The 14,493-nt window shown below is 35.3% G+C and overlaps 1 protein-coding gene across 4 annotated transcripts in view; it reads right to left on the bottom strand.

Annotated features, from left to right (window-relative positions):
- The window catches only part of LOC128858125 (syntaxin-binding protein 5), a 75,169-nt gene extending 61,488 nt beyond the window's left edge, over nucleotides 1-13,681 (bottom strand). For 2 of the 4 annotated variants that reach the window (XM_054094119.1, XM_054094121.1), the window contains exons 1-2: nucleotides 13,447-13,681; nucleotides 634-813 (exon numbers count right to left, since the gene is read on the bottom strand). In XM_054094119.1, coding sequence (XP_053950094.1) covers nucleotides 634-756 — 123 coding nt within the window. In that variant the 5' untranslated portion in view covers nucleotides 757-813; nucleotides 13,447-13,681. Of the gene's footprint in view, nucleotides 1-633; nucleotides 814-5,291; nucleotides 5,681-13,446 lie in introns of those variants that run through there. The other 2 variants (XM_054094122.1, XM_054094120.1) reach the window with 2 other exon arrangements.
- Nucleotides 13,682-14,493: the final 812 nt, after the last annotated feature.

The raw sequence follows: 14,493 nt of genomic DNA, 5'->3' as shown, positions 1-14,493 counted from the left end.
ATATATAATAAATATATATAATTTTATATGTAATACCTAAAATATTTTGTAAAAATTCAAGTGGCAACACTTAAAAAAAAAATAGTTTTTGTTATAGATTATTTTTAAGAATATTTGCGTTGGTACTAAGCTGCAGTACTTCTGTATGTTTTTTAATAAATTACTTTATAAACATATGGCACCACTCTGTTAAAATAGCTATTACACACAGACCTTCTACGGCATATATAGTGTCTAAATAGGGCATTTTTAACAGTCTTAAATTTTCTTCACATTTTTCTCTCATTTCATGTCTATATCAAACACTTTTATTATTAAATTTAAAAAAATTGCGAGCCCCGGAACTTAGATAAAAATTGGAAATACTTTTAAAGAATCCTAAACTGAAAACTGAGCTCTTATAGTTGTAGTAAGTCTATACGCCGAGGTTCTTCTGTATGAGAAGCACTGTTGCACGGTGCAATACAGTTGATGTTAAAAAAATGTAATAGCCGCGTGTGTCTTATGATAGATTCAAACACAGCTACCAAATAAAACAAACGCCAGCTACAACATTTCATTATATTTTTGATCTTTCATAGAAACCAACAACAACACCAACACGAACAATAGTAAACATTTTATTTTATTTACCCTCTTAAGCGTAAAGTGTTCCGGCTTTAAATGTTCCGGTATTTCCACTTCTTGTCTGTACACCTGTGGTTGCACGCTTTGTCGAAAACCATCAAGGACTCCCTTGAATGTAAATTTTTTCATTTTCGTGTAAGTGCAATTTTACTTCGAAACTTTAACGACCCGTTTGAATTTCGAGTTCTGCAAGTAAAAACAATAAACAGAAACAAAATATTATAAAAATGTAATAAAAAATTTATAATATGTATGTAATGTATAAATGATGTATTTTTCCCCTTAAGTCAGTTGTTCTTCAATTGTATGGGGTAATTAGAGTATATGTAGAATATAATGAAAATAAGAAATATTGCAAACAAAATTTAAATAGCTCATTGGTTTTATTCATATCAATTTCCATTCTATGAAGGAATACGTATTTTTTCTTAATTTAATTATTACTCGAAGCGTATAGTTCTTGTATTTTTTTTATTGTTATCATTTTAAAAACTTTTCTAATCACAAATAATCATGCTTATGTTGAATTTCGATCGTGATAACTTCGCGCATAAATATACGTAAAATTTAAAGTCAGCACACGCTCGCTTCTTTCAAATTATGTAAATCGTAAGGCAAAGTGTATAAGTAAAAAGTCCATAAATGGTGAAACAAGTTCCCTTAAGGGACAATGGCCCAAGGTATAACACGTACAGGATTCGAAATTTCCTTTATTTTTGTTACATCTAATAATATTACATATATGAATGTAACAAAATATTAAGGTTAAATGAAGCGGGCCGCTGGAAAGAAAAAACTTATGGTCATGCCAGTCTATTATTGCGACAAACTCAGTTAACCCCGGTAGGGACTGACTAGATCGTCCCTACGGTAACATTCAATAGGAACTTTGCCACTCTCTATCTCTAAGGAGGAATGGAATAAGGGACTCTCACTAAACAACTTTGTCACTACAGTCTATACGATGGCTCTAAAATGGATTGTGGTGTTGGAACTGGTATATATTCTCATAGACTTAAAATTGAAAAATTTGTGCGTCTCCCTAAAGCCTGCAGTGTCTTCCAGGCGGAAGTAGTTGCAGTTGGGGAAGCTTGTAGGCTACTAATCGCAGATTTCGCTTTTAAGGGCAATATCGCTATTCTTTCGGATAGCCAAGCTGCAGGCACTGGATTCAGCTACAACAACCTCTATGGTGGTGGAACAAAGTTGTAATAGCCTTTCCACCTTGAGTGAAAATCATAATGTTGCCTTAATCTGGGTCCCGGGACATCTGAATATTGAAGGTAACGAAAAAGTAGATGAACTGGCAAGTGGGGGATCTGCCATGAATAACGCTCTCACTAGGTGCAGTCCAGAGTACAATTTCCCTAAAATACCTCCGAATCGCGGATTGTAGATGGAGAGACCAGACGAAATACAAAATTAACAGAACGTTATGGCCGCCTGGAGACTAACGGCAGTCATAACTGGCTTTTGGTATATCGGAGAACAAGTACCCAAATTGGATATCCCTCACAATACATACTGTCACAGTTGTAAACAACCGGAGAAAAAGGAAACAATCTTCCACTTCCTCTGTGAATGCCCTGCTCTATGGAAGGACAAAATGTTAACCCTGGGCAAACCGCTGTTCGAGGGTCTCGAAAAACTGTCTGGCTTAGATGTCAACAACCTAATAAGGTTCTTGCACCGCACAGACTGGATATAGTCATGCCGTAAATAACTGGTAAACAAGATGGCAACGAGGATGTGGCAACAAAATGGTGCGGAAGCGCTAGTTGGATTCTGGATGAATCACCACTCCAACCAACAAAACAATAACTAGAATTTAAAAGCATTCCAGAATTATTCATTATTAGCCCTCACGCCCCAACAAATATTTATTGACTTTTCAATCACATAACTAAAACCATTTTTCATCTCACTGCATGCTCATGAGCGTACTTAAATTTGTGACAATTTAAATGAAACCATTTCACTACGATTTTAAATTCATTATGAATAGTCAATTGAAATCTAACTGTTTTAAAAACATTTATTGGCGTTTATAATACTTCCATCGTAACGTTTGATGATAAACTACATATATTTTTTGCCTTTCACACTTAAGCAGGCCGCCCATGGGCAAAGCAAAACATCTTATCCCTAGGTTTACTCCACACACTTCTAACGATTGAACTTGCGATTTAACAATTGACATTGACGCTTTCAAGCAACAAGCCACTGACGCGCTTCAAGCAGTAAGCAGGTGTTGTTCCTAAGCAACGACAGGTGGGCATTCCCACTACTTAGGACTGTTAGCGCCAGGCTAATCACCTACCCTGCCAGAAAGCAAAATAGATTAACGAAACCAACGCAAGACTGAGTCTTGTCGAGGCCCTATGCTCCCGCGTGGAGTGAACAAGAAAACATTATAATAATTGTAAAAGCTAGGCGAACCGGAAACTGGACACCTTGAAAGTGAAAAAAACATTTCCTTAAAGAACTAAATTACGGAATGAAATCAGTCAAATTGATACATTTTACCATTTTTAATGCACTAAAGATATCACTACATGATATGATATCACCAGTAACACACTTTGAATCCATTTCACAAAATGTTTAATATTAAATGCGGGACGTTTATTGTTTTGAAGAAGCGTCAAAGAAAAACAAAAGTTAACTAAGATACATTTTGTTGCGACCTTTGCATTAATTGCAAAGCACTATGCTTAGGGGAAGTTGAAAATTTCTGTTTGAAATTTTTGGAAAACACTATTTGTAACGCGAACGTTTCATACACTGCGTTTGTTTCATAGACTTTACTTTTAAGATACTCCCACAGAAAAGAGTCCATAAGGGTAGGATCGGATAGGCTTATCAGTTTGTTAGGAAAGATATCATCTGCTTGGTCTCTCTGGTCGTGTGCGGCATGACGTCGTCTTGCTGAAACCATGTTTGTATACTGAATGATTGGCAGAAAATAATCGTTCAGCATACGCCAGTGCCACCATACGAAATCGCTCCAACATCGTCTCACATTGTAACCGTTAGACCTAAGCGCTTGTATGATTTGAATTTTAAAAGGGTGAAGTCAAATAATCTTCCTCAATATTTCAGGCACAATAGTTTTTAGAATTCCCAGAGCAGCTACTCTCTTACGCACGTATTGACGCGGAACTTGTAGTGACCAGTTCAATACTTTCATTTGTGCTCGATGTCCGGCTGGGCCCCGGATGTGGGCTGTTTGCCAATATGAACCAAATCGGACCATAAACACGGGTTTTAGTAATAATTCGATTACGGCGCCACCTAACGGATATTTTCCATTTAACCTTGCCCTTGTCCATACTTCAAATATCGATTTTTATTTGTAAGATAAGTTAGATTTGAACAGATAGCGCGATCATTTGGTACGTCACAATATACGTAATAAACTGACTAGCAATATTTTCTTCGGAAATTTCTACGACAACCTTTCGCATTCGCGTATACTAAACTATATGTATGTATATGTATACTCGTACATCGTAGTAAATACATGAAATGCCTTTATGTGAATATATTTTGATTTTTTACTATACAAGTAATTTTAGTTTATTCACTTTCACAATACTTCAAATGCGCAGTTGTATTTGCTTTTGACCCAGATTGCTAGATCACCCTTTTTGGGGGTTGGCAGAGAACACTTAAATGCCAGTCATCAGCCGTACTTTCGACCGACCATATTGTGACAAGTGGCTAAAAACGGTCGCTTCATCGACTCCACGTTACGCCTACACCATCAGGTTTCACAATTTTGCTTCCAAAACACATGATAAGATTCGACTCAACGCTTTCTAACAAATGAAGCAATGAAACAAAGCAAAGGAAAATTTCTTTACATAATAGTGAATTTTGCTCTGATACTCAAAGCTGCTAAAGTCGATGGGGTTTTATTTTCAAAAGCCACAGATTTTAATATATTTGCACTTTTTCTACATTTTTTTACATAACATACATAATTTCATAGTTTTCCATAAAGTAGTTTAAATCTCCATGTAGACATAACAATTTTATTTTGGCGGGAAAAATTCTTCATAATCTAAATTATTTATTCTCCATAGTCGCTTAATTTTAAAGATTCCTTGCTAAATCCTTTGCACAACTGCAGAGCTGATAACGAGATAGAGACTTCTAATAACATTGTATGTACATCCCTACAAATATATATATGCAAGCACATACATACATGCATATAACTGTAACTTCGAAAATTTTAGGTATAAGTAGCACAAAGCTTTGTAATGCCGCGGTAGATTTCTATATACGACCGACCTGCTTCTGCACTTACAAAGAAATACAATAGGATATTTTTCGACGAATCTGAACATAAAATTATCATATAAAACTATCTCATATTTTTAGCACATTGACAATCAGCGCGATTATAGTTGCGTATTAATAATTCTCGTTTACTTTAAATATTTAACTGCTAAATAATCTGAAGAAATGAAATAAAATCAATCGCTATCTATAAGATATTGCTGGTTTGTATGTATGCACTTGCATAGTTTTGTATGTACTAAAAACAGTCATAGAGCTCACTCGCAGATTGGTACCAGAGAAATAATAAAAAAAATAGTTTGGTCAATATCTATGTATAAATGCATTTTTAAATTTAGAAAAAAGTAAACACTTACGTTTCGCAACATATTGGAAAAAACTTTAAACTATCTCTGCAACGTATTTTATTATTTGGAAACAATTTAATCTCAATCCTTTATGCCAGATCCGTTTTAAAACTTAACATCAGTTTTCACAAGGTTAAAGTTAATGAAGTATTTGCAAATTACTCAATTGATTTTTCCCTTCGAATGTATTGCCTGATATGCTTATGCTTGCTATGTAATTTTGCACTGACCAAATAAGGAAAATCGAACAAAGTTCCTGTATTAGTTATAATTTGGTTTTGGCACAAGCACAATGTTTTTGCTTATTATATATTCGTAGTTTTAATGCACTTATCAAGGTTTATTTTTATATTTTTCATTTTTGAAATTAACACTTCTTATGGGAAAATGTGGATAAGTCTGCTGTAGGACAATTGCAAAACGGGAATTGAATGCTTTGACGAATGCGCATGTTTACAACTTGACACCGTCCGGGGTTGAATAAGATACAACAAGACTTAGTGTAAAAGCTCTATTTGGTGGTGTAAGCTTATGGTCACTTGATAGCTTTATCGGGGTATATCAATGTATTTATCTCTACAAGTTCACGTTTTGATTTTTTAATATTGAAAGCTTTTCTAAATATTGCAAATTAAAATGTTTAAAATTTGCAATCTACATGCTCTACTAGCATTTTTATTAAAAATAAAATTCTGCTGTTGCTGTTGTAACAGCATAGAAAATTCGTCACAAATTTTTAGGGAACGTTGCTGAAGTGACAGCCCTTGGCCAGATTCAAACACAGGTCGTTCCCGTAAGGACCAACTGTCGGGGAAGCGAAGAAAATACTTCTGCAAAAGTTTTATGTGCCCTAACCTAAACACTGTAGAAATAGCAATAGAATAAAAAGGATGCTTGCACTTCGGTCTTCAGATTTTTTGTGTCCTCTACTCATCATACGCCGTAGCCGAATGGGTTGGTGCGTGACTACCATTCGGAATTCAGAGAGAACGTAGGTTCGAATCTCGTTGAAAAACCAAAATGAAGAAAAAGTTTTTTCTAATCGCGGTCGCCCCTCGGCAGGCAATGGCAAACCTCCGAGTGTATTTCTGCCATGGAAAAGCTCCTCATAAAAAATATCTGCCGTTTAGAGTCGGCTTGAAACTGTTGGTCCCTCCATTTGTGGAACAACATCAAGACGCACACCACAAATAGGAGGAGGAGCTCGGCCAAATACCCAGAAAGGGTGTACGCGTCAATTATACTCATCACAATACCTCATCCTACGCAGTTCCCTCAATAAACCTAGAATGGAGATGGGCTATGCGTATACCTGTATACTTTCTTTCTGGCTGCTTCTTGCTACGGCAACCTTACTACGTTTTGAAAATTTTGAATAAACGTTCTTCTATCAGTTATATAAAAATATGTTAATTGTTCAAAGGTACGTACATACAGTCCGGTTCACTTGATTAGAGGCAATAATTTTCATGGAAAAAAATTGTTATTAAAGTAACTGTATTTCATCAAGTAATCCAAGGTTTTCTAATAATTCAAGTGAAACTGTACTTTGCTCCAAAATAAACATGCATCAAAATATAATATTATTCCATCTTACGATATTTCGCAGCAGTAAAACTTCAACTGTGCTAAATTTATTGGTTCACTTGAACCAATTAAGAGTGAGAGGCACTCAGTTTGTCTTCATTATTTGCGCCTTAAAGTTGTGTTTGTCGAAAACTTCTTCTTACCTATGTATGTCAAATCACTTAATATAATTTTTGACAGTTCTGTTCAGCTTGAACGCCGTAGCAGAGATCATTTGTGCGTGACTATCATGCGGTTGTACTTGGGTTCGATATCAAATGTAAACATGAAACATTTAATGAAAAAACAAAAACCTTTTTTCTTCATAAGTCGTTTGCCAAAAAGGAGTGTTAAGATAATGACATTTTGTGTGCATGTTTAATTCCGAAAATGGATGAAATCGGAGCTATATTATACATTTCTAAATGAAGGGTCTTTCAAAAGTGACGCCTAGATGTCAGTATTGAATAATTTCTAGACGGTACCTTTTTCATGTCATCTTTGGCATTTGTCAAGTAGACAGATGTACAATTTTAAAATTATTGAAACTTATTATGAAAATGGTCGATCTTTAAGAACAACATACCGTAAAATTCGTGATTTTTTTTATGAAAATAAAAATCCGAATAAATCGACAATTCAAAGGTTGGTGAAAAAGATACTGCTTCTGTTAAGAATGAAAAAGGACTGGCTGGCCCGACTGTGTTTTTTTTTTTAAGTAAGGTCTGTGTGAATAAGCCAACAATGATTCCAAAGCTGGAATACAACATTCGGATTGAGATTGCTAAACTCGATGCGATAATTTGTGTGCGAGTACTTGAAAATTTTAATTCTCGTATTACAGCCTGTAGACGTGCTTATGGTGTTGATTTAAATTATATAATTTTTGACTTATAATTGTTAAGAATTTTGAATAAAAATAATGAAACCTGAAAGAATCTAAATGTGTACATATTTTGTTTTAAAGCATATAGGCGCGTCTTTTGAAGGACCCTTTACATATTTTAATTTAAGCATAAAAAAAAGATATCTTTTAACGAAACTAGGTACAAAAATTACTCATACGAGAGATATCGGCGATACAAAAAATGGGAGAAATCTAGTAACAATCACTCCTACTGCCCAAGTTAATTATTTGGATCGACTTCCGAGGTCCCCATAAGACTGCATATATGATTGAGTACCTCCTATACGTGATGCAAGCAGGAGAATTACAAGGTGAAATCCAAAATAAACAGGACTGAGCTAAAACAGAAACGACATGAGCTTTGTTCTGATAACTTGGAGTTTATTTATTCAAAATAATCCCGTCTTTAAAAGCTTTTCGAAAGAGTGTTTCAGGCCACTGACCGGAATGTCCTTCAGGATGTCGGTGCAAGCCTTTTGGATAGAATCTACGGACGCAAAACGGTTTCCTTTGGCCAAATGCAATTTTCCGAATAGGTAGAAGTCACAGGGAGCCATATCAGGCGAATACGGTGAGTGATAGATGGTTAAAATGCGATTTCTAGTCAAAAAATCAGTCCCAAGAGTGGATAGATAAGATCGTGCATTATCATGCAATTAGCGCCAGCTTCTCCCTTCGTGGTATTCAGGACGAATTCCACGAATGCGATACAGCAAACGCTTTTAAACGCCAAGATAGAATATGCATTGACGGTTTGGCCCGTTGCCAAGAACTCCTTGTGGACAAGTCCCGTGGAATCGTAAAACCAAATGAGCATCGACTTGATTTTAGACTTCTCCAAACACGTTTTTTGGGTGGTGGCTCGTCTATGGCCTTCCATTCGGCATGTTGACGCTTAGTTTCAGGTTCATGTTGGAAACACCACGTTTCATCACCAGTTACAATGTTGTAAAGGAAGTTCTCGTATTTTCTTGCCTCTTTAATGAGGTCTTTCGAATATTGAATTCTGAGCAATTTTTGGTCCTCAGTTAACTTGTGCGGAATAAAACGTAAGCCCACATGATCAGTAAAAATGCGATAAATTCATGTTTTGGAAATATTCAACTCCGATTATATGAATTTCTATGATGATTTCCGTTCATTTTTGATCAATTTACAAACAATTTCCCGTATGTTCATTGTCATTTATGTCCTCACAACCATCTCTGAAACGTGTAAACCACTCTTGAACTCTGGCACGAGATAGACAATCATCGCCATAAACTTGTTTCATAAATTCAAATGTTTGGGTAAACGTTTTACAGATTTGAAAATAAAATTTGATATATAAGCTCTTTGTTCGAAACTCATTTTTGTAGCTATGGCACAAACATACTGACACTTTAAACGCAATAACTTTGCTTCCACTTAGCTTTCATTAAAAAGATGGCGCCATCAAAAACATTTTTATGATGCCAGCCCTGTTTATTTTGGACTTCACCTTGTAAAACATCAGTATTTAATGAATTTGTATGGTATTTTTTTAAAATCGTGGTGTAAATTCATTGTTAATAAATTGTTGTTATATCAACTTCGATAAAAAGGGTTATGCCTGAAAATATGCAACATATTTTAATACAAATTAACATTAACATTTTCATGATCCCTATCAGAAAATTCATAAATATGTTTAGTGACCGCTGATTAGCGGTGCGCAAAAACTCTCTCCTGACCCTCCTGCATACCGAAAAATTCAGTCTATTTGTAATAAGACGATACAGAATGTCATACAGCAAGTAAAACCGTCACTTTACTTATACGAACTTTTAATTGCCGATTCATTTCAAGAAATGCGCCTGTCTACTGGCTGACTCCATCATATGATTTGCATTTCTAAGGCGGTTTTTTGTGGAGATAATCATTTACGATTTGGAAGCCAACATTCGACGCTTTAATAAGCCGTTAGAAGTAAGAAAGCGTAGTAGAAAATTTGAGCTTCATGAGACGCAGTCGAGGTAGTCATATAAACGAAATTATTTGAAACATGAAATTTGTAAGCTAATAAACTTAGCCAGTAGTTCCATTTATTCTACTACTTTGTGTTTTATTACTCTTAAAAATGTTGAAGCCATATAAATTATGCTAAATTTTGATATCATCCTATAATAATTATTATTGATTAATTATATATTACTTTTTCTGCCTTTTATAGTCCGTAATATTTGTATTTTCATATTTGTTACATTAAAAAGGTTTGTATCCTATGGCTTTAATTTTTCATTTAAATATCTCGTGTCCTGCCACCATTGCCGAATTCTTGAAAGCATGTCCCGTGGATGCCTGCATCGGAGACCAACCGCCTCTATAACAGACGATCGGACAAAGCATTCTTCATTAGGGCTACATTGTACCCCTTAAGAATATAATCCCTATTAAGGAGAACAACAAAATACTCGTCAAATAGTTTTTACTAGAACACTACCCTAAGATCAACCAAGAACGCTGGAAACTAAATCATCTTCCGGGCATATCAGAGGGAACAAATTGGAACTTATTAACGTGGTACCGAGACAAATATTACAGTTGAAGTGTGAGCAACTGTATCAAAATAAAGTAAACACCAATAAGAAACCCTCGCAAAACGCAAACCACATTTAAGCATGTCCTGTCAATCTATCAAACCGCTCCAAACAGCCGGGACCCACCAATTGTCCTCGATAACAGTTAATACAAAGTATAGCTACAGCAATAGTATTTATTCTTTTAACATAACTTCGCTGCCTATTCAAGCAGTTGCCGCCACGCTGCGCAAAGTTGCATCTCAGATAATGTGGGAATGAGAAAATCAACCGCAACTATTAACCCAGAGATATTTGGTCTCAACGAATTTATATTTTTCCAAGACTGAAGAAGACCTATCAAAATTACAAATTTATATTAATGTGTTACTTTATAAAGGGGTTTCCAATAACAGGTATTATTTTGAATAGCTATTTCGGTGGATGTCACTTTTAAAGCATTCATTTTTTTAAATTTGACAAGTAGAAACTACGCCATTAAAAAATGGAACGATACACGCTTAAACAATGCATTGAATCTATTAAAATTCACTATAAAAATGGTGAAAATTTGGCACAGACGGTTCGTAAAATTCGAACATTTTGGGTCATCATGAAGCACCTTTTCGGACAGCAATACAGAAATTGGTGAAAAAATTCGATCTGTTGCGACAAGTTAGTGATGTGAAGAATGAAACCCGTGCACGTCGCTTAAGAACAGTCGTAAATATTACTGCTGTAGCCGGAAGTGTTGAAGAAAACCCAGGTGTGTCCATTCCTCGTCGTTCTTTGGAATTAGGCATTCCACAAACGTCATCACAACGTATTTTGCATAAAGATTTGGGTCTTAAGGCTTATAAAGTCCAGTTAACACAAGAACTCAAGCCGGCCGATCAACAACGTCGTGTCTTTGCCGAGTGGGTCGTTGAAATGCATGAAAATGATCCGGAATTTCATCGAAAATCATCTTGAGTGATGAAGCAAAATTGTCGGATCTGGGGCTCAGAAAATCCAAGAGTTATTGTTGAAAATCCTCAACGTGTGTTTGGTGCGGTTTTTAGTCCGGCGGAGACATTGGACCTTATCTTTTCGAAAATGAAGCTGGAGCAACAGTTACGGTGAATGGATTGCGCTATCGAGAGATGATTAACGATTTTTTATGACCAGAATTGGATGGTATTGATTTGGACAACGTTTATTTTCAACAAGACGGCGCTACGTGCAACACAAGCAACGAAACCATTGATCTTTTATGGGAATAACATCTCTTATTGGAAAACCCTTTAGTTGTCGTTGTCGTGGCAATGTTGTTGTTGTTGTAACAGCATAAGCATTTCCCATAAAAGTTTGGGGTATGGCGCTGAGGGGACTGTCCTTGGTCGCATATAAATCCGGGTGATAACAGCAATATGATTATGTGCTAGTGATGTCACCTGTGTTCTGTGATTGTTACGTGTAGTGTGAGAGAGTAGTGTTAACAATGTCGCAGTTGTTTGCGGTCTGGAAGAGTAAGCATACTCCATGCACAACATCTTGCAACGGAGTACGCCAACAAAAATATTACAAACAAAGTTTACTATTAAGGGTGCCTTCATTGTTTAATGCGCAAAGCTGATCAGCTAAACGATGATTATGCTGGAAGTGGGTTGCTGCACCACAATTCGACAAAAATCCCTCCCCCCTGTCCACAGTACTCCAATATCGAGGATATTTTGAGAAGATCACTACATATTACGATTAATAGCTCTACATGACCATAGTCCGTAACTTAGCTCTATGCCACACATCGCAGTAAACGGTGTGTCTACATGTGGAGGCTATATGTTACATAAATATATGTACAAAAATTAACAGTATATATACAAAAAGTAATTAGGCTGTTAAACATTTCTAATACATAAAAATAAATAACACGATAAAATAACATGCGTATGTTTGTATGTACATGTATGTATTTACATATGCAAATATACCAGTGAACATGGAATCAAAAGCAATGACGATCAATTTCTACTAAGACAGGTTTTTAGGAATGTTGCTGAACTAACAATTGATATTCTGACATGAATTCGTAACGTAGGCCTTGAGGTTCGTATGAACAATTATGAGACGATGATAATGGGAAATAATGAGTTTATACATGCTAAAGCTCACTATCAATCCCAATTGTCTGTGACTTCGCATCATCTCATTATTACCGAATTCCGCCCCTATTGCAGAAGATTTACGAGTATGTAGATATATTTAAATAAAGCATTGACTTTAAAATGGGAGGCAATTAATGCAGACTGATAGCGTTTAATACGGATTGAAAGATTTTTCGATTTCGTTAGGCTTACCAGGTATGCCATCACATACGCTGTCAATCAAAGCTGGTGCGCCCATAATTCTGCGCAAGATATGTAAATCTACCTCTATTATGTAATGGGACTACTATCGCAATAAACGAACTGATATTTTGATTCTCTTAAATGCTTTGATTTTCATTTGAATTCAAACATTTCCAATCCACCGTTTATCTAGCTCCTCAGTGGCAATGATCAAAACACAAAGGCAGTCATTTGTCAATTAAAGTTAAAAATCCGTGAACCTCTCACCGTTAAGTTTATTATTTCGTTGTTGTTTTAACAGCAACTACAAAAAAATGTTTGTGGAAGTCTGTTGAAATGATAGTCCTTTTTACGATAGCATAGACCAGATGGTATTTAGAATATTAAAACCACTTTGATTTCAATATTGCACAGAATTCAAAAAATATTTTAAACACATTAAAATTTTTTTCCAAATCCTAAATTTTCTATGATCAAAACATTGAACGAAGAAAATAATCACGAAGAATATAAACAAAGCGCGAAACTACTAATATTAATTAGATACTTTTGACAAGTCTTCATGTATGTTCCGGTGTTACTGGATCTGTGTTACAACGTAGAAGGGTCAAGTTTCATATGTACATATGTATATACATGTATTTAGAGTACTCATAAGGTCGTAGCAAGTCTGGCATATGGACTTGTATATAACGTTTTCATGCCATTACATCAACACAATTATGTACGAACAACTTTGCAAACAAGAGAGATATGAATAGAAAGAATATTAACATAAAATATCATATTTTGCTGATATTGCAAGTCAATTAATTGATCAGTACCTTCTTCCGCAAAAAAAATTATTTGTTTACTTTATATATATCCGCAATTAGTTTTTGCAATATAAACTTTTCACATCCGATTTGTATGACTTGTATTTGCGCCACAAACATATTCGTTTATCAATTGATTGAGTAATTATATTCAACGCTATTATTTGTTCTGCAATAATCACATATTCATTTCACAATTAGCTAATTTCCAATTTGTGCAATATGATGTCAAAATAAATTTTGCTCATGAGAGATGCCAACTGCAAATTAAAATATATAATCCGCTTGGCTTAAGACTCAATTAGTATCGACTTAACTTAGGAAATTGGCAACGATTACTCAACACGTTAATGCTTTGTTTTATAGCTGTTAACTTCTTCACAAAAACGATTTCTGCATGGACACATATCTTTTTAAAAAATATATAATCGAAGATATGCGAAGACCGTATCTCTATTTTACGTATACGTTAAGAGCTCAGTAGATCCAAACCGAATATACGTAACTTAACTTAACTCTCCCTTAACTTGTTACATGGAAACTGTCTTAGTAACTGCGGCGACCGCCGTAGCCGAACGGGTTGGTGCGTGACCTCCATACAGAATTCAGAGAGAACGTAAGTTCGAATCTCGGTGCAAGACCAAAATGAAAAAAAAGTTTTTTCTAATAGCGTTTGCCCCTCGGCAGGCAATGGCAAACCTCCGAGTGTATTTCCTCCATGAAAAAGCTCCTCATAAAAAAAAATATCTGCCGTTCGGAGTCGGCTTGAAACTGTAGATCCCCCCATTTGTGGAACAACATCAAGACGCACGCTAAAAATAGTAGGAGGAGCTCGGCTAAACACCCAAAAAGGGTGTACACGCCAATTATATACATATGTTAGTAATTAAATACATATAAGTTAGTAATTAGTTACAACTTAGCTGAACCTAAGAACTTGTGAATTTTAGATTCTTTCGGCCTTACGTAAAGAGAAATAATTGTAAAAAGAAGGAAAGAAAAGAAATATTAAAGAAAATGTACCTATACACACAAGAAAATTCATTGACCGTATTG

Source organism: Anastrepha ludens, chromosome 3 (genome assembly GCF_028408465.1).
Source record: "Anastrepha ludens isolate Willacy chromosome 3, idAnaLude1.1, whole genome shotgun sequence".
Lineage (NCBI taxonomy): Eukaryota > Metazoa > Arthropoda > Insecta > Diptera > Tephritidae > Anastrepha > Anastrepha ludens.
Note: the sequence above shows the minus strand (reverse complement) of the source record. Positions and strands in the feature narration are given on the sequence as shown.